Consider the following 19,459-nt stretch of genomic DNA (forward strand, 5'->3'; position numbering starts at 1 on the left):
GGCTTTTGAGAATTGAATGCTTTGAATGAAACAGCTGGCGCTGTTTTTATTGTAATTATTTGTATGTTTCATGTATGTATATAGCTTCATCTCTATGTTTAATTGTTTTTAATGGTTGATTTTTCTGTGATTTTAGCGGTTCTTGTTTTTATCTGCAAGCCACCTTGAGTCCCGCCAGGAGAACAGGCAGGGTATAATTATATTTAATAATAATAATGAAAGCAACAATAACAACACCAGCAAATCCCATCAGTCACAGCCACCTGGCTGGGGGCTGATGGGAGTTGTAGTCCAAGACAGGTGGAGGACTACTGATTGGCACATATGGAGATTTTAGTAGGCATAGTTTAGGGGGAGTTGACATGGAAAAGGAGTGGGTTACATTGGTTCTGGGCAAGACTAATATAACAGGGGGTGCAACTTGTAATCTTGTCTGCATTGATTCTGCAAGTGAACTCCCCTGAACTCCATGGGGCTGACACCTGAGTAAACCCATATAAGATCATACTGTGCATCCCCTTCAGGTGTCAATGAGAAGAAGAACTACACAACTTTTAGAAGACATCTGAAGGCAGCCCTGTATTGGGAAGTTTTTAATGTTTGATGCTTCGTTATGTTTTATATATTCTGTAAGCCTCCTGGAGTGGCTGGGGAAACCCAGCCAGATGGGCGCGGTATAAATATTAACATGATTATTATTATTTAAAATGCACTGAACTGAGCTTTTCCTTATTTTGCTCTCTTTCTTTTTCAATGCCATGTGCATTGGCACATGGATGCCAACGTCTCATTAACGCTGCTCTTCCAGTTTTATCGTGCTCTGTCCGGGGATGTGTCTAGGCTTGGAAAGAGGTGGAACAACTGAAGAAGTCAACGTGCAGCGTGGGTGTGTGGTCAGGGGTGTTTTGCTGGTGTTTTTGGGGAGAACAACGGCAACAAAAAAGAAAATAATACTTCCAGTGCAACATGGGCGGGTATAGACTGAAGGGACGGAGGGAATGTTTCTCCAGATGATAAAGCTATTGGTGGCTGCTAGCTGTGATGGCTGTGTGCAGGGTTCGAAATTAGCAGGGCGCCAGGTGCATTTTGCCTCCAAAGATTCTGCATTTGCGAGCATCTCAGAGTCTGGGCGCCATTTTTTGCCCCTGGCTGACACTCCAGGATTACTGAAATGTACAGTGAGGGGAAAACATATTTGATCCCCTGCTAAATTTGCCCATTTGCCCCCTGACGAAGAAATGACCAGTCCATAATTTTAATGGCAGGTTTATTGTAGCTGTGAGAGACAGAATAACAACAGGAAAACCCCTAGAAACCCAGAAGACAAAAGTCAGAGACTGATGTGCATTATAATGAGTGAAATAAGTATTGGATCCCCTATCAACCAGCCAGATGTCAGGCTACCTGGGGATCAAATACTTTCCCCCCTCACTGTATGTGTTTTGAAGCCTTGAAGTATATGTTAAGGATAGACAATACTTTCAGGAATTAAACAACAAAGAGTAGAGTGTTTTGAAAACTGAAGTATGGTACCAAAATTTTTGTTGTCAGCACCAAATCAAACACAATTTCTGCTAAAAATGTGATATTAGCAATGTGAATTGCGTATTAATTCATGCTTATCAAAATAATAAACAAAATTTGTTGCTGCCCTCCTCCCCCAGTGGCGACTAGACATTCTGTTTTGGCACCCACAACCCAGGTCCCAGAAGCCATTTGTCTCCTAGCTTTTCCACCCCAGTTTCTAACACTGCCCAGAGAATAAAGCTATAGGTGGCTGCTAGCTGTGATGGCTGTGTGCTGTCTATACTCTTGGAGTCAGTATACGCCCCCGGATTCAATTTGCTTGGAATCACAAGGGACAAGGGACAAGAGTTGCTGTTATGCTCAGGTCTGGCTTGCAGGTTTCCTGAAGACATCTGGCTGGTCCCTGTGAGGATGGAGTGCTGGACTCAGGTAGCCGCTTTGACCTGATCCAGCTGCAGGGTTTTCATGTTTAGGACTCACAGCTTCCATCAGCCCCAGCAGCCGGCATGGCCGATTGTCTGAAGGCCACCAGGTTCGGGGCACCCAGGCTTTGTAGTCCAACCCTAGTGTGTCAGCTGTACCTCTTCCTGGAGATGTCTGGTCTGGCCACATGGCCACACCCCTTAATCACATCCCATTTAGATTACTGTGGCACGATCTACGTGGGGCTGGCTTCGAAAAGTGCCTGGGAACTTCATTTGGCCCAAAGAACCATTGCCCAGGGCTGGTTACAGGGAGCCCTTGTTACAGCAGCTCCGCTGTGGCTACCAGCCTGATTCCAGGCACAGTTCAAAATGCTGGCTATTACCTATAAAGCCCTATAGGTTTTAGGCCCAGGCTAGCTGAAGGACCCTATTCTCCCGTATGAACCTGCTTGTTCTCTGAGGCCTTTAGGGGAGGCCCTTCTCTCAGTCCCACCACCCTCACAGATCTGCTTGGTGGGGACGCAGGAGAGGGCCTTCTGGGTGGCTCTTCCCAGACTTTGGAACTCCCTCCCTAGAGAAGCTCCTCCCTTGCTATCCTTCCGCTGGCAGGTGAAGACTTCTTGTTCCAACAGACTTCGTGGAATTGACTGCTTTTAAGGAAAGGGTTTTCAATAGCGCTGTACAGTGGTACCTCGGGTTACATACGCTTCAGGTAACATATGCTTCAGGTTACAGACTCTGCTAACCCAGAAATAGTACCTCAGGTTAAGAACTTTGCTTCAGGATGAGAACTGAAATCGTGCTCCGGCAGCGTGGTGGCAGCGGGAGGCCCCATTAGCTAAAGTGGTGCTTCAGGTTAAGAACAGTTTCAGGTTAAGAACGGACCTCCAGAACGAATTAAGTATTTAACCTGAGGTACTGCTTTATCTGTGTTCTTTTTATCTGTGTTTTAGCAGATTTGGTATTTACATCATTTTAACCCCATTATGAGGGACACGGGTGGCGCTGTGGGTTAAACCACAGAGCCTAGGACTTGCCGATCAGAAGGTCAGCTGTTTGAATCTCCACAACGGGGTGAGCTCCTGTAGCTTAGTTCCTGCTCCTGCCAACCTAGCACTTCCAAAGCACATCCAAATGCAAGTAGATAAATAGATACTGCTCCAGCGGGAAACGGTGTTTCCGTGCGCTGCTCTGGTTCACCAGAAGCGGCTTAGTCCTGCTGGCCACATGACCCAGAAGCTGTACGCCGGCTCCCTCAGCCAGTAAAGCGAGATGAGCGCCACAACCCCAGAGTCGGCCACGACTGGACCTAGTGGTCAGGGGTCCCTTTACCTTTTAACCCCATTATAGTTTCATTACTTTTTGACTGTTACCTTTTCTTTGTTTTTAGCTACCTGTGTTTTATCCATGTTTGTTTTGGATTTTTGTGAGCCGCCTTCGAGTCCTCTGTTCTGGGGGAAAAGCAGGATATATATACATAAAATAATGGGGAAAGGCTGCTCCCAAGCTTGACCCAGTGAGCAGGAAGAGGTCACTCAGAAAGGCTGGGTCCCACTTGAGAGTTGACGCAGATGTCGAGGAAGAGGCGGGTTCTGGCTAGGGGAAGCCCCAGGCACCCATAGTCACCTCTCTGTGGCTATATGATGCGTGCTTCTGTCTAGATGCTGGAGGCTGGTGGGAGTACATCTCTTACCTCCAGCCTCATTCAGAGGAGTTGCAGGTTGAAAGCTTCATCACCTTTCCCCCGCTCCCCTGCACTTTTGGATTGCTGCCTGCCTAAGTTGGGCATTGCCGGCGTTGCCGCTTGCCCAGGTTCACTTGTTTGTGGGACTCCCATAAGGGTCTCAAGTCTCTGCTGGGTCTGTGCAACTGAATCCTCTGTGATCAAAGTCGTTTCTTGCAAAGCTGCACCCCAGCTGCAAGATTCTGCCTGCAGAGAAGTGCCTGGCTTCTCTCCCCCAGCCTCCCTCCCCACAACCCCGCTTGTGGGTCTTGAATGACGTTGTGTAGACGTGCGTTCCCTTTGCAACTCTCTCTGAAGGTCACAACTGCTGCCCAAAGTTACTCCACGCCCCCTCCTGCCTCCTTCCCCCCCCTTACCCACCCACCCCTTTTGTCCAGGACAGGGCCATTATTCCCTCCTGAAGTCCTTCAATGATTTACAGATATTTCTCGCTCTGGTAGGTTGGCTCATTATGTCAGTGTTTCAAAATGCTTGGGCATGTGTGATTTATTGATTGATTTATTAACTTGGCGAGAGCTGTCGCAGAGCAGGAGTCTAGGCCACTCGTCTGTGAACCAGGAAATCCCCGTTTTCAGATCTCACAGCTGCCGGGAGGGAGCAGAAACGGGTGTCAGAGAGAGCCCCTACTCTGAGAGCAGAAGGTCGGTTCAATCCTCAGCATCTCCAGTTACAAGGATCAAGTGACGCATGACGATGATTTGTTCAATTTTTATTCCCCCATCCCCTGCCAAAGGGGTCCTGGGCAGTAAACGCATCAGCACTAAAACCTTTTCTTTCAATTTTTTTTTTTTTTTAAAATGGTTAAAAACACTTGAAAAACAGTGATCTGGAGCAATGTATTTCAGGCATCAAAATGCCTGCGTAAGAAGGAGTCTTTTTTAAATCCCTTCTGAAAGCTAATAAAAAGAGGGAGCAGGTGCACCTCACTAGGTTTCCATGGATAGGGAACCACCACAGAGAAGACCCTGTCTCCTGTGTGAAAATCACCAGGGCCGCCTCCTCCCCTGACAATGGTAGGGCCTGAGACGGGAATTGGGGAAAGGCAGCTATTTTTTGCAAGAGAGATGGCCCTGCTTCTCCTCGTTCCGACTATTCCCAATGTGCTCAAAGCGCTTTGCATTGGCATGGCAGGCTGTCCCAGGATTTGGGGGTTTATTTTTCTTTTTTGCAAGGTTGGCTTCTTGTCACAGGGTGGTTTGATCGAGCAGGATGACTTGCTGGCTGCCTTCCAGCTCTGCGAAGTGTCACGAGGCGCCTTGGGACGGTGTGTCAGCTGATCGCTGGGCAAAGGTGTCCCTGTTTGAGTGTCTCTGTGGATTTAAAGAGAAAGCAGGCCTCGGGTCTTCCCCTGCTTGCTCTAAAGCTAGCCAGGTCGGAGGCAGTGGAGAAGAGGGTCAGGGTGGGAGCAGTTGCCGGGGTGTGGATTAGATATTCAGGACTATATCTGGGCTGGCCTCATGGCGGGGGGCCTGTCACGAATCGAATTGCCATTCAATGGATTAGGAGCTTTGGACTGTGCTGATCCCTCTAGCTCAGTATTGCCTACACTGACTGGCAGCAGCTGTCCAGGGTTTCGGGCAAGGGGACACTGCTAGCCCTACCTGGAGATGCCAGGGATTGCAGGGGGGCAATTCTGCATGCAAGGTGGATACTCTGCCAGTGAGCTACAAGATTCCAGTCTAAACGATTCTGAATGAAGGGCTGATTTAAATGGGAACAAAAGAAGCTGTCATACGCAGAGTCAAACCATTGATCCATTTAGGATCAATGCCAGGGATTGAACCCGGGATCTTCTAAATGCAGAGCAGATACCCCACCGCAGAGTTTTGGCCTTGCAGAAGGATGAGGTAGTTAATACTGCAAGGAGAGCTTTCCCCTCTTGTTGATTTCTCTTTCTTCTAGTTTCCCCCAGGCGTAGGAGGATCAGTTTGCTGCTTCTGTATTTAATGTATCTCTGTGTTTATAGTATGTATGTACATTTCAGAACATCCCTGTACTGCTTGATTACAGTAAAACTTCAAGCACTGACTAGATATATATGTTATGAGGGAATCGTAAGAAGGAATTCCAAGGCTGACCAGTGATCTGAACCTGCTGCAAGGCAGCAGCCTCCGTACGCATTTAGTTCAACTAGCAGTTTGTAAGCATCCCAATGCAGTGAAAGAGCAGAGCAGAGAGCACTCAGAGAACTATTGTATGAAACATTAGGAGCCCCACCGCAATAAAATTCATTAAGGAACAGCATGGGCTGGCCGCTTGTCATCGGTGATGTCACAGGCGCTGTCCAGTAGGTGCCTGTGGCACTTGCCCAGCGACATTCCATATAGCAACATCCAATGGGGTTGTGTTGGTCAAGGAGAAAGCTGCCCTTTCGGAGCATCGTAAGTGCTTCCTTGGTTCTGCGTTGTTCTTGGGGGTGATTTTGAAAAGTGCAAGAGAGGAAGTGCTGGTTCTCAAATGAAGCCCTTCCCCGTTCTCTCCCCCCCACCCTCACCCACTTTTTTAAAGCACTGTGCATGCTAATTAGGTTGCTAGAACAATTGAAAGCGTTCGGGATTTTGATAGTGCCCAACGGTGTGATCCAACACCTGGTCATGCAAGCCCCACATGCCTCTCTTCTAGTGCAAAAATGTACATCTCCCGAGCGATGGGAACTCTGAATTTAAGCTTTCCGTTTGGCTGCGCTTGTAAGGACACCAAGCAAGATCTCGCACTCGGAAAACTTAGCAGCACAATCAGATGCACGTTTGTTGGTACGCTAAGTCCCGCTGTGTTCAACAGGGCTTAGTGAGTGTGTGTAGGGTTTCCCGTGGGTAAATTCTACCCAGAGGAATGCAAGAAGAAGCTGCCTTTTACCAACCTAGATCACTGATCTATCTAGCCCAGAATTCTCTACAGCCAGAGGCACTGTTGCTTCTGGTTACCAGTTGCTGGAAACCCCAGGAGGGGAGAAGAGGGTCTCACGTCCTGCAGGTGGCCTTCTCAAATCTGCCATTTGGTTGGCCACTGTGAGAATAGGATGCTGGACTGGATTGGCCCCCTTTGGCCTGATCCCACAAGCTCTTCTTACATTCCTATCACAATAATAACAATAACAATAATATATTATTTGGTTTTTTTATAAGATATTTTATTAAAGTTTTTAAAATATAACAGGAAAAGTGAAAAATAGAAAAAAAATACAAAGTAAAAACAGTTAAAAACACATTAATTTTCATAACATACCTTACGCTTATTTCCCCAGATCTCCTCGTACCTCCCTTTTTTGTATTCCAGTTCAATTTGTTAGTTCAGCAAATCCTTACCATCAAGCTTTTACCCATTTGTAAACCTTTTTTTTCATATCTCTTAAAGCATTACAGCAGGAAACCACTTATTTTCTATCCAACATCCTTCTAACATTCATTAATTTTACAATATTTCTGTAAATAGAACAATAATATATTATTTGTACCCCACCCATCTGGCTGGGTTTCCCCAGCCACTCTGGGCAGCTTCCAACAAAGATTAAAAATACATTAAAATGTCACACATTAAAAGCTTCCCTAAACAGGGCTGCCTTCAGATGTCTTCTAAATGTCAGGTAGTTGTTTATCTCTTTGAAATCTGATGGGAGGGCGTTCCACAGGGCGGGTGCCACTACCGAGAAGGCCCTCTGCCTGGTTCCCTGTAGCTTTGCTTCTCGCAGGGAGGGAACCGCTAGAAGGCCCCCGGAACTGGACCTCAGTGTCCGGGCTGAATGATGGGGGTAGAGATGCTCCTTCAGGTATACTAGCAGCAGCACTCCCTGCCCTGTCTGGAGATTGAACCTGGGACCTTCTGTGTGCAAAGCAGATGTTCTGCCCCTGTTCTGTGGCCCTTCCCCAATCTATGAAGCTGCCTTACGCAGTTGGTCCACCCGGATCGGTATTGTCTATCCATTGGCAGGGTTTCAGGCAGGGAGCATTTTCCCCCACGCCTGAGATGCCAAGGGAAAATAAGAGAAGAGGGAAAATATTTAAAGCAGCCTGACAAGGATGTATGAGTTTCTGAGGTGTATGTAATATGGTAAAGGGAAAAGGACCCCTGACCATTAGGTCCAGTCATGGCCGACTCTGGGGTCGCAGCACTCATCTTGCTTTACTGGCCAAGGGAGCCAGCATACAGCTTCCGGGTCATGTGGCCAGCATGACTAAGCCGCTTCTGGAGAACCAGAGCAGCACAGAAACGCCGTTTACCTTCCCGCCAGAGCGGTACCTATTTATCTACTTGCACTTTGAAATGCTTTCAAACTGCTAGGTTGGCAGGAGCAGGGACCAAGTAACGGGAGCTCACCCTGTCGCGGGGATTTGAACCACCGACCTTCTGACCGGCAAGACCTAGGCTCTGTGGTTTAACTGGACAGGGATCCAGGGATAGGGGATTTGCCTTCTCACACCCAAACAAGCTTGTAGAAAGTAGGCTGGAAGGCGGGTGAATTAGGGGTGGGCAATGGTTGCTGTGAAATCCAGCAAACAAACTTTCCCCCACCCGGCAGGAATTATTTATTCCTTTTTGTTGGTGAGGCCTGTGGCTCAGCAGCAGAGTATCTGCACTGCGTGCAAAAGGTCCCAAGTTCATTCCCTGCAGGCATCTCTAGGTAGGGCTGGGAAAGACCCCCTGCCTGAAACCCTGAAAGTCTGCTCTGAGTCAGTGTAGACAGCAGTGAGCTAGATAAAGCCGTGGTCTTGCTGCTCCTGTTTAAACCAGCCCTTTGTTCAGAACCATGAGGACCGGAAACTTACTTCGTTTTAAGAGAAGGGCTCTTTCCCTCCCACCACTCACCAGTTCAACACAGCTGCAAAGAGGTCATCTTTTGGGGGGCTAACAGCCAGCCCTAAATCCGAGTCCCTGATAATGCTATGTAGCCCAGCAGGGGAGGGGGCTTTAGGGGAGGGGGCAAGAAGAAAACTATCCTCTCCTCCCTACCTGAATAGCTCTACAAGGCTCTTGTTCAAAGCTTCCTGAGCCCTTGACGGAAGTGAGCCTACGCTGCAACGTGTTGTTGCAGTTCTTGCTTATCTTTGTCATTCAGGTGGATGCCTGGGCACGTGTAGATTCCTGCAAGTGCATGATGCAGTGAGTAAACAGTGGCTTGTCTAAAGCCGCCCTGTGAACACACTGGGCAGAGGTGTCATTTAAACCGCCGACTTCCTGACTTGTAATCCGCTATGGTGAACCAGCTCTTCTCTTCTCTTCTCTTCTCTTCTCTTCTCTTCTCTTCTCTTTTCACTCCCCGCCCCCATCAGAAACTAGGGGAATGCCCAGGTCAACCACACGTTCACATTGCTCAGCCTGACTCTTAAGTTCCTCCACTGGGACTTGTCAGGGTCTCCTTCTGTTTTGCAAGTGATTCTCGTCTGGGTTCCTCCTCTACAATGGAGCAGAGTGGGGCCACCCCAAAGTGTTTGACTGCTGTAGCAAAAATAATAATAATAATAATTATTATTATTATTATTATTATTATTATTATTATTATTATTATACCTTGTTGCGCAGGTTTAGGAAGCTTTTTAGTAGAAGCTCCCTTTGTTCCTCTTGCCTTCTTATTATTGTTGTTGCTGTTGCTGTTGCTGTTATTATTATTATTATTATTATTATTATTATTATTATTATTATTACTACAGTGGTACCTCTGGTTATGTACTTAATTCATTCTGGAGGTCCGTTCTTAACCTAAAACTGGTCTTAACCTGAAGCACCACTTTAGCTAATGGGGCCTCCCACTGCTGCTGCCGCCGCGCCGCCAGAGCATGATTTCTGTTCTCATCCTGAAGCAAAGTTCTTAACCCAAGGTACTATTTCTGGGTTAGCGGAGTCTGTAATCTGAAGCGTATGTAACCTGAAGCATATGTAACCCGAGGTTACACTGTAATTGAAATTATATACTGCCCTATACCCATAGGTCTCAGGGCAGTTCACAGGATAAACTCGCCTTCGTAGCTAGAAAACAACATGGCATCAGTAACTTAGTTGAAAGATATACGAGAATAAGTGATGTTTAAGAAAAATGAAATTTGAAGTAATATTATGTTTAAACTAAGCAGTTCAGTATTTTGATAAAAATATCTAAAGTTGGGGACATAATATTTGAGAATTACAAAATAAGAACTGAAATAAGGTAATAAATTGCTGCTTATAATTTTATTATTGAGAACGCAGGAAAGGGAGATGTGAGGAAGTCCAAAGCGTATGGAAATATGATTTTTGGATTGTTGTTTTTGTTATATTATTCTTCTATTCTATGTCTACTTTCTTGTTTTTCTTTGCTTTCTTTTGTTTGTTATATTGTGGTGATGGCATTTTATATGTTTGGTGATTTTGTGTTTAAAGTTTGCAATAAATATCTTTTTTTTAAAAAAACAAAACTCGCCTTCGTAGCATGGTGAATGCCTGGGTTGCAGAAACAAACCATGCTTTATTTATCTATTGATTACATTTATATTCCACTTTTCCTCGAGGTGGTGTACATTGGTCTCCTCCTCCATATTTTATCCTCCTGGGAGGTAGGTTAGGCTGAGACTGAGTGACTGGACCAGGTTCACTCAGTGAGCTTTGTGGCTAGGGGGATTTGAACCCTGATCTCCCAGGTTTGAGTCTGACTGCACCACACTGGCTGTCCAAGCTTAAGGAAGAGCACTGAGCTCTTGCAAGCGCCACACCATACAGTGGTGCCTCGCAAGACAAAAATAATCCGTTCCGCGAGTCTCTTCGTCTAGCGGTTTTTCCGTCTTGCGGTTTTTTCGTCTTGCGAAGCAACCCTATTAGCGGATTAGCGCTATTAGCGGTTTAGCGGCTATTAAAGGCTTAGCGACTTAGCGGCTAAAAGGCTATTAGCGGCTTAGCGGCTTAGAAAAAGGGGGGGGAGCGAAAAAAATTGCAAGACTCGCAAGACGTTTTCGTCTTGCGAAGCAAGCCCATAGGGAAATTCGTCTTGCGAAGCGCATCGAAAAACAGAAAACCCTTTCGTCTAGCGGGTTTTTCGTCTTGCGAGGCATTCGTCTTGCGGAGCACCACTGTAGTTGAAACCGGCCGAGGGTTGTAAGTCCACAGCAATCCATGGCTTCAGATTGTGGTTCTTTGACAGCGAACGCACCATTGCTAAGCTGCTGGGCAGGGTTTGGATGATTAGGCAGACTGTGGTTTAATAAACCATAGCTTGGTAAACTGTGGTTTGCGTGCGAAAGAGGCCATAGACCTTGTTGCTTTCTGGGTTCCTGCAGATCGCTTAAGGCAGCCTTGCCAAATGCACATCTCTGAGCTGGGATTGGGTGCTCAAACAAACCACGGTTGAATAAGCCATTGTTTGGTAAACCGTGGCTATAGCACACCCTGTACTTTTCCAGCAGATGGCTTAAGGCGGCTTTGCCAAGGATACACCTCTGGCCGGCCCTTATCTGCAAGAAAACCTAGTGCCGGCCATCCTTTCCAACTGCAGTTGAGAACTACGCTCCTGAGCTCCCGGCTCAAGGGGGCTTGCAGTTGGGGTCTCCGCTGAAATGACGTGACCTTTTTAGACCAGCTGCACAGCCCAACAGAGCGCTTGAGAGCTGCGTTCCTGGTGCATCTGAGCGAGGGTGGGCAAGACAGTTCCCAACAGCTGTTAACGGTAGCAGAGGATTATTGTTTTTTTAGTGTGTGGGGGGGGGTCCCTTTGCTTCGATCGTGGCTCCCTCTGCCTCCAGCGTAAGCGGTGCTATTTTTGACATATATGGGATTATCAGGTCAACGGGATGTGGCATTCTGTCTCTGCTGCGGAACGGATTCTTTTCGGGGCTTGGTGATCGAGACTGTCCTTATCCCGGGCAAAGCTCGCCGTAGCGGGGAGGGGAGGGGAGGGAGAGAAGAGGAAACTGTGACACCTCAGGGGAGAGAAGTCAGAGCGCTGGTTTCCTGTCCCAGAATACACGAATCCTGCGTCAGGGTATCAGATCTAGGGCATAGAGCATCATTTGGGATTCCTGCAGGAAGATCTTCTCTGATCGCTGAGAAGCCACAACTTCTGCATAGCCATTTTTTTTTGGGGGGGGGGGAGCTGTGTTTTAGGTGCCATCCAAACAAACAACAAACAAACAAACTTCATTCACCCTTGGGTGACCAGGTCCCTGGGACTTTCTTTCCGTGCTGACTTGGCAGAAACACACGCAACGTTCTCGACTGTTCCATCTCGGAAGCAATTGGTTTCCTGCACAATGGGGATTTACCCTCATTAACACTAATTACTGGAGGCTAGATGGGTTTGGGGAGGGTGTGTGGCTCGCCACAGTAGTTTAAAAAACAAAACACAGTGCGGTGGCCATCTTAATTTTTATTTATTTTTTTAAAAAAGAGCAAGTTGTTAGGGTCATAGGCTGTGGAGGAGGCTGGTCAACTGCCCAGGTGTCACCTCTATACTTTGAAGCATATATTTGAATCCATAAGGACAAGTAACTTGCTTCACTTGCTCAAGTGATTTTTGCCCAGGGATGAAAAGAAGAAAACATCTCAACGGAAGAAGAACGGCAGCAGAAGTTATTAGAGTACTCAGAAATGGCTAAACTTATTGGAAGATAATAAACCCTTTAATGTAGAATGGAAACAATTTACTATTGTAAACAAATTAAGACTTTAGTAGGATTAAAGTAAAAAATGCATAGTGGCAGAAAACTTAGACTGATTATTTGGGATAAATAATAGGGATAATTTGGAAATGCAGTAAAAAAGCAGTACATGTGTAAGAAACCGCAGAAAGCGGGGGGGGGGGGAGGAGAGTCGAAATACGATGTGGAATAATTTAAATTTATGTCTTGTGTTTGTTGTAAAATGAAAAGTATAAATAAAAATGGGTTGTTGTTGTTGTTGTTTTTTTGCAAGTTTCATCCCTGTTTGGGAGAGCTGCATATTCCTGCATTGGGTTGGAATAGATGAGCCTCAGGGTCCCTTCCAACTTCAGTTCTGGGATTCTGTGACCTGAGATGAGTCTTGAAGTGCTGCTTCTGTAATCACACAGAACACCTCCCCGCTTTCCTGCCTATGGCGACTGTCTGCAGAGCAGCGCAGTGGTTGTGGAAGCCTCAAACACGTGCCACGTTAGCCTGAAATCTATACGGCCACACAAGTTTGAGGTTGGAGTGATGGGGGCAGGAAAGGCAGGAGCCAGCATATAATAATAATAAATAGAAAAGTCTTGAGGCTCCTGAAGGCAGTGTTAGAAACACAGACATGTAAGCTAATTGCCACAATGGCACCTTAAAACTAAGTTACGATCGCCACAATGGAATGTATAGGAGCCATCTTTTCCATTATTATTATTACAGTGGTATCTCGGGTTACATACGCTTCAGGTAACACACTCTACTAAGCCAGAAATAGTGCTTCAGGTTAAGAACTTTGCTTCAGGATAAGAACAGAAATTGGGCTTTGGTGGCGCGGCGGCAGCAGGAGGCCCCATTAGCTAAAGTGGTGCTTCAGGTTAAGAGCAGTTTCAGGTTAAGTACGGACCTCCGGAACGAATTAAGTACTTAACCCGAGGTACCACTGTAATTGTTATTCATTTCTATGATTTCTATTTCTAGAGCCTTCTCTAAGGGACATTTTGCTTTCCCCATATTTATTGACCAACTTAATTTATAGAGCTGCCCCACAGCAGAAGAACTGTAGGAAGCCAGTGTGATTCAGGGGTTAAGAGTGTTGGAGAGATCAGGGTTTAAATCCCCACTCAGTCAGGAAGCTCACAGGGTGACCTTGCAGTCAGTCGCAGCCTCTTCACCTGCCTCACAGGGTTGTCGTCAGGATTAACTGAGCTTGGGAGAGGTGTGTGAATCATGGACTCCTTGGAGAAACAGGTGGGCTATAAATGCAATAAATAAGCTCTTCTGCTTACCTGCTTAAGCAAGCTGGAGGGGGCAGCTTTCCCAATCCAGGTACACCTTTGCACCCCTTCCCAATAGCATTTCGTGTCTGGACAGTTTCTTCTGAACTTTTCCAATGGTCCTCGAGTGCATCCTTCCCGAAACCTCTTTATAAATGTGTGCAGTCTCTCAAAATACATGCCCAGAATGTACCTTCTGACCCTGAGCGCTGGGTAGCACCATTTGGAAGGAGGTGCAAAAATCCAGAGGTTTGTCCATGTCCTGATCCACTTGCCGGGCAAGAGGGGTATTTCTGCATAAGGCTTCATGAAGATCTACCTGCTCAGTCGTGTGCCTGGCAGCATAGACACAGAGCACATTGAAAGCACCTGAGTCGTGGTTCATGGGCCACTATCCGCCCCCCTTACCTGCCTCCAAACTCCAGCAGGAACTAGCAGGGAGAGGGATAGGACACAAGGAGCTTTGAGGCACAAGCCCAAACAGTAGAAAGCTGCCACCACCTCCTTTCCTGGGCCAACCGTTGAAAAAAGTCCAAGGAGGAAAATCCCCTTTCGATATTTACCGGGTTGCCCAATTCTGTGTCACTGTATGGTGATGCAGACAGAAATCCAACTGGTGTAACCAGTAGGTGTCCAAAGTGGCCAGGCGCTGGTTTAGCTTTGAGGATTTGCATGGCAAGATGGTCTGCAATTTGCATCTCAATTCCCCCAAACCTTTATTCCTGGAGAAAGGGTTTAGGGACCAATCAGGTCTTTAGATAAATTACCAATTTGCCAATGGCTGTATGCGAAGACAATAACTCTGGATTGCCAGGAGACTTAGGACAGCTGAACTCTGTTTAGTCTCCTAGACCTTGAGGATCAAAGACTCCCCCTTCATTCCCAGACTCTACCTGGCGCTTTGAGTGACTCCCAGCTGCCTGAATTTACGAATCAGATAGCAACTTCTTCCTGCCCAGAGAGGAGGCAATTTGATTCACACCTCCAAAGACAGAGAGTTTTACAATTAAAGAACCAGACACACATTCCCCAGGATTCCACAGTTTGAACTCTCCCACAATGCTTCGCTCCTGTATGAACCAAAGTTTCAACGCACAAAGATTTCCCAACTTCACTGACTACCCCCAAAGAATCCTGGGAACTGTAGTTTATTAAGAGTGCTGGGAATGGCATTCCTTTGAGGAGTCAACTGCATCTCCCAGGATTTTCCGGGGGGAGCTATGTGCTTTAAATGTAAGGGGTGTGTGTGTTTGTGTATGAGAGAGAGAGAGATTGGGAGGTCAGGTTAGGAAAGCATGATTTGGCTTGTATGAGTCATCCGGCGTTATGACTCAGTAACGTGGGTGGCCGGCCTCCTGCACAGACGCCGCTGGTGGCAGGCTTGGGTCAGAGATGGAGGTGTGTGGCTGCAGGGCTGCAGCTGCATTGCAGAATGGCGCTTTGCAAACCCTTTCCCAGGGATGGGCGGTGTTGCAAACAAAAATTGCCCTTTTCCATTATGGGGTATCCAAGAGCCCATATAGAGTCCTTATGTAGGTTCCCTATTGGTAGGAGAAAATAACAGAGGCCAACCAGAGAATATTGAGAAGCAAAGCAGCTCATAAGCCTGATCTTTATTGATCTGTTGCAACAGGGTGCTCCCCTCACCCGCAGGAGAGATGAGGAACCCAGAAAAATGGTGCGCAAGGCCTTATAAAGACTTTTGAAATTGCCATCCTGTAGATCGCAAGACGGAGGGACGCAGGTGGCGCTGTGGGTTAAACCACAGAGCCTAGGGCTTGCTGATCAGAAGGTCGGCGGTTCGAATCCCCGTGATGGCGTGAGCTCCCGTTGCTTGGTCCCTGCTCCTGCCAACCTAGCAGTTCGAAAGCATGTCAAAGTGCAAGTAGATAAATAGGGACCGCTCTGGCGGGAAGGTAAACGGCAATTCCGTGTGCTGCTCGGGATCTGATTTCTTTCCGCAGGGCCTGTAAGACAGAGTTGTTCCGCCTGGCCTTTGGCTTATAATCAATTTGACTCCCTACCCCTCTTTCTCTTTTTTCCTTTCTCCTCCTGTGATGAGGCTGCATTTTAATGTTTCAATGTTGTATTTTAATCTTGTTTTTTAAGTTGTATTTCAATCAACTTGTTTTTATAATTGGTTGTTAGCTGCTCTGAGCCCGGTCTTGGCTGGGGAGGGCGGGGTATAAATAAAATTTAATTTATTATTATTATTATTATTATTATTATTATTATTATTATTATTATTATTCTCTATCCGTGGAAGCAGCGTGTAGCCATTGTGGCTGTGAGCCATCAGGAGCCTTTTCCCCTCTGGATTTGTCTAGTCCCCTTTTGAAACCATCCATGTTGGTGCTCCTGTGGCAGGGAGTTCCACAGTTTAACCATGTTCTGCATGAAAAGAAGCCCTTTCTTTTCTCCATCCCAAATCTTCGAACACTCAGTGTAGCTCCTGGGAGTGATTATATATGGGGGAACCTAGGGAGCTGTATTATACGCCAAGCGGCTCACTGATCCACCTAGCTCAGTACTGGCTGACCATGGCTATCCTGGGTGAGGAGGCCGTGTTGAAATGTTCCCAGTTTCAAATTTCTGAGGTTTAATTTATGTCTTCAGTTTTTCATGCTGCATTTTTTTAGTGTTGTAAGCTGCTTTGAGAACCAGATGGTGGAAAGTGATTATTGAAAGTTGATTATTGAAATAATAAATAAAATACAAATAACTAGACAAGTGGACGCGGGTGGCGCTGTGGGTTAAACCACAGAGCCTGGGGCTTGCTGATCAGAAGGTCGGTGGCTCGAATCCCTGCGACGGGGTGAGCTCCCGTTGCTCGGTCCCTGCTCCTGCCAACCTAGCAGTTCAAAAGCACGTGAAAGTGCAAGTAGATGAATAGGTATTGCTCCGGCGGGAAGATAAACGGCGTTTCCGTGCGCTGCTCTGGTTCGCCAGAAGCAGCTTAGTCCTGCTGGCCACATGACCCGGAAGCTGTACGCCGGCTCCGTCGGCCATTAAAGCGAGATGAGCGCCTCAACCCCAGAGTTGGTCACGACTGGACCTAATGGTCAGGGGCCCCTTTACCATTTACCTAACTAGATAAGTGGCAGACTTTAATTGCAAAAGCAACCATGAGCTCAGTTCGGTTATGGCACAGAAAATGAATGTTCTCTGGTTGGAATGCTGAACTGTTGAAGTGTGAGTGTGTAAGTTTGTTTGTGTGTTGCATGTAGCTCTGCTTTGAGCTTGTATAAGAATAATTGTATAAGAATAATCTTAAAATCCCAAATTTATTTTACAAATATCAAGGCGCATGGTCACTCAGTGCCATCAGTATATGCAAATGTATAGAACCTTCGTTCACAATAAAAATGGAACTGGCTGGCGAATACTTTTATTTTTATAAATCTTTACTATTTGCAAAGGGAATCTTTGCATGAGTTAATATTTTACTATCCCTTTGGAGCTGCTCTGCAAATTTCTATTTTTCTCCTTGCTGGCCGTGACGCTTTACAGTTTAAATTTTTGATGCTCGGTTTCTTTTGTGTGTTTTTTATGTTTGCACTTTTTCTGCTGTTAACAAATTAATGATAAATAAGTAAGTAAGTCAGTCAGTCAGTCAGTCCCAAAGCAGGTCGGATGAGCCTGACACCCACTTTCCCCTCTGCTCTGATATTTGACGTACGCCACTTTTGGCAACCATGCCAACCTGCTAGCATATTTTTACCGTCGCTCACAGCTGCGCCAAAGTGAACTGCGATGGTGGCAGGTGATGGCGTGGGGTTTCGGCAGCTTCTTACCATTTCTTTTTAATACTTTAATTTTGCTTTAAACAAATACAGATAAATATAGACAACGAAAATTACGAAAAAATTCCTTAATAATAATAACAATGAAAAAAAGCTACAAAACTACAAAAAATATCAAAGTACATGGCATAGAACATAAGCCATTATGGGAAAGAAAAAAGAAAAAAGGGAAAGGAGGAGGAGGGAGGGGGAAAGAAAGAAAGAGAGAAAGAGAAAGAAAGAGAAAGAAAGAGAAAGAAAGAAAGAAAGAAAGAAAGAAAGAAAGAAAGGGAGGAGGGAAAAAAGGGGAAAAAAGAGGAAGATGAGCCAAAACACAAGAAGGCTCATCTATTGTACGCTTCCGTCAAGATCACAACAGATCATTATTCTTATCAATTCTCTCTATCTGCATTCCATAGAATCCCTCATCTTGGTATCAGGGAACATTTCCCTATGCGGTATCATTCTAAACATAACCAGGTTTTTCTTGATGAACCCTTATCCCCTTCTTACCATTTCTTTCTCTCTCCCCCCTCCTCTTTTTTAACAGACTTTTTCCGGGAAGCACGATTGCTCGCCGGCCTTGATCTCGCATCGCGGCGAGGAGCCCTCCTCCCAGAATGTCAAGCTCGGGCTACCCTCCTAGCCAAGGAGCGTTCAGCGCAGAACAAGGGCGCTACCAGACGCATTCGGTCCAGTACACATTCCCCGGCGGCCGACACCAGCAGGTAAGGGGGGACGCGGGGGGAGGGCGCGCTCCCCAGGCGCCGGAGGGCTCTCCATGGCTGCTAGCCACAATGGTTGTGTACTTCCTCCACTGCTGAAAGCAATTCTTCTTGGTTGCTGGAAACCACAAGAGGTGAAAGGGCTCTTGTGCGTTTCTTCTTGGGGCTGCTGTGAGACCAGGATGCTGGACTAGAAGGGCCACGGGCCTGATCCAGCAGCCTCTCCTCATGTTCCTATTCAGGAACACAGGAAGCTGCCTTACCCTGAATCAGACCACTGTTCCATTCAGCTCAGTATTGTCAACACTGGCCGGCAGCAGCTCTCTAGGGTAACAGTTCTCAACATGTGGGTCCCCAGCTATTGTTGGACTACGACTCCCATCATCCCTGAGTTCTGTCCCTGATAGCTAGGGGTGATGGGAATTGTAGTTCAACAACATCTGGTGACCCACAGGTTTAGAAAGGGTCTCTAGGGCATGGGTAGGCAAACTAAGGCCCGGGGGCCGGATCCGGCCCAATCTCCTTCTAAATCCGGCCCGCAGAAGGTCCGGGAATCAGCATGTTTTTACATGAGTAGAATGTGCCCTTTTATTTAAAACACATCTCTGGGTTATTTGTGGGGCATAGGAATTCGTTCATTTATTTATTTTTTCAAAATATAGTCCGGCCCCCCGCAAGGTCTGAGGGACAGTGGACCGGCCCCCTGCTGAAAAAGTTTGCTGGCCCCTGCTCTAAGGGGACATTTACAGCCCCCCCCCAAGGTGCCATTGGGGCTCAAACATGGGAACGTCTGTATGCAAAGCTACAGCCAGTAGTATTTATTGTTACCTTCATTAGAATAATTTAAGCCAATGGTTTCCCGTCCCAGAGCTCAGGAAGATGCATGACAAGCGTAGTTATGATGATGATGACAGGTCAGGAGAGGCTGGAGGAGCAGACAGTCTACAAAGTAAATGGATAAACGTTTATTGAATACACGGGGGGAAATGGTGTACACTTGAAAACATTGGCAGCATTAAGATAAATTCAACAGTGTACGTAAGTTTTGATGGATGTAAGAATGGAATACTGAATGGTTTAGTTTCTGTAAAATATTCAGGGATTTATGATATGCAAAATGAACCATGGAGAGAGGAAGGGAAGTCACTGATATTTTAAGGATGTTTAAATGAGTATTTCAAATTGTAAAACAGAAAATTTAATTGTGTGTGTGTGTGTGTACTGTATTTTTCCGTGTATAACATGCTCGCGGCTGCAACCAATAGCCCATCCCCCCTCTGCACTATCCGTGTATAAGACCCCCAATTTTTAATAATAATAATAATAATGCTAATAATGCTAATAATATTTTTTATTTATACCCCGCCCTCCCCAGCCAAGGCCGGGCT

The 19,459-nt window shown here is 46.4% G+C and overlaps 1 protein-coding gene across 3 annotated transcripts in view; it reads left to right on the forward strand.

The window, feature by feature from the left end:
* NCOR1 (nuclear receptor corepressor 1) overlaps positions 1 to 19,459 on the forward strand; it is a 120,110-nt gene that overhangs the window by 2,402 nt on the left and 98,249 nt on the right. For all 3 annotated transcript variants that reach the window (XM_081171921.1, XM_081171923.1, XM_081171922.1), the window contains exon 2: positions 17,897 to 18,074. In XM_081171921.1, the coding sequence (XP_081028047.1) occupies positions 17,967 to 18,074 (108 nt within the window). In that variant the 5' untranslated portion in view covers positions 17,897 to 17,966. The remainder of the gene's footprint in view (positions 1 to 17,896; positions 18,075 to 19,459) is intronic.

The sequence above is a fragment of the Podarcis bocagei genome, assembly GCF_964188305.1.
Source record: "Podarcis bocagei genome assembly, chromosome: 15".
Taxonomy (NCBI): Eukaryota; Metazoa; Chordata; class Lepidosauria; order Squamata; family Lacertidae; genus Podarcis; species Podarcis bocagei.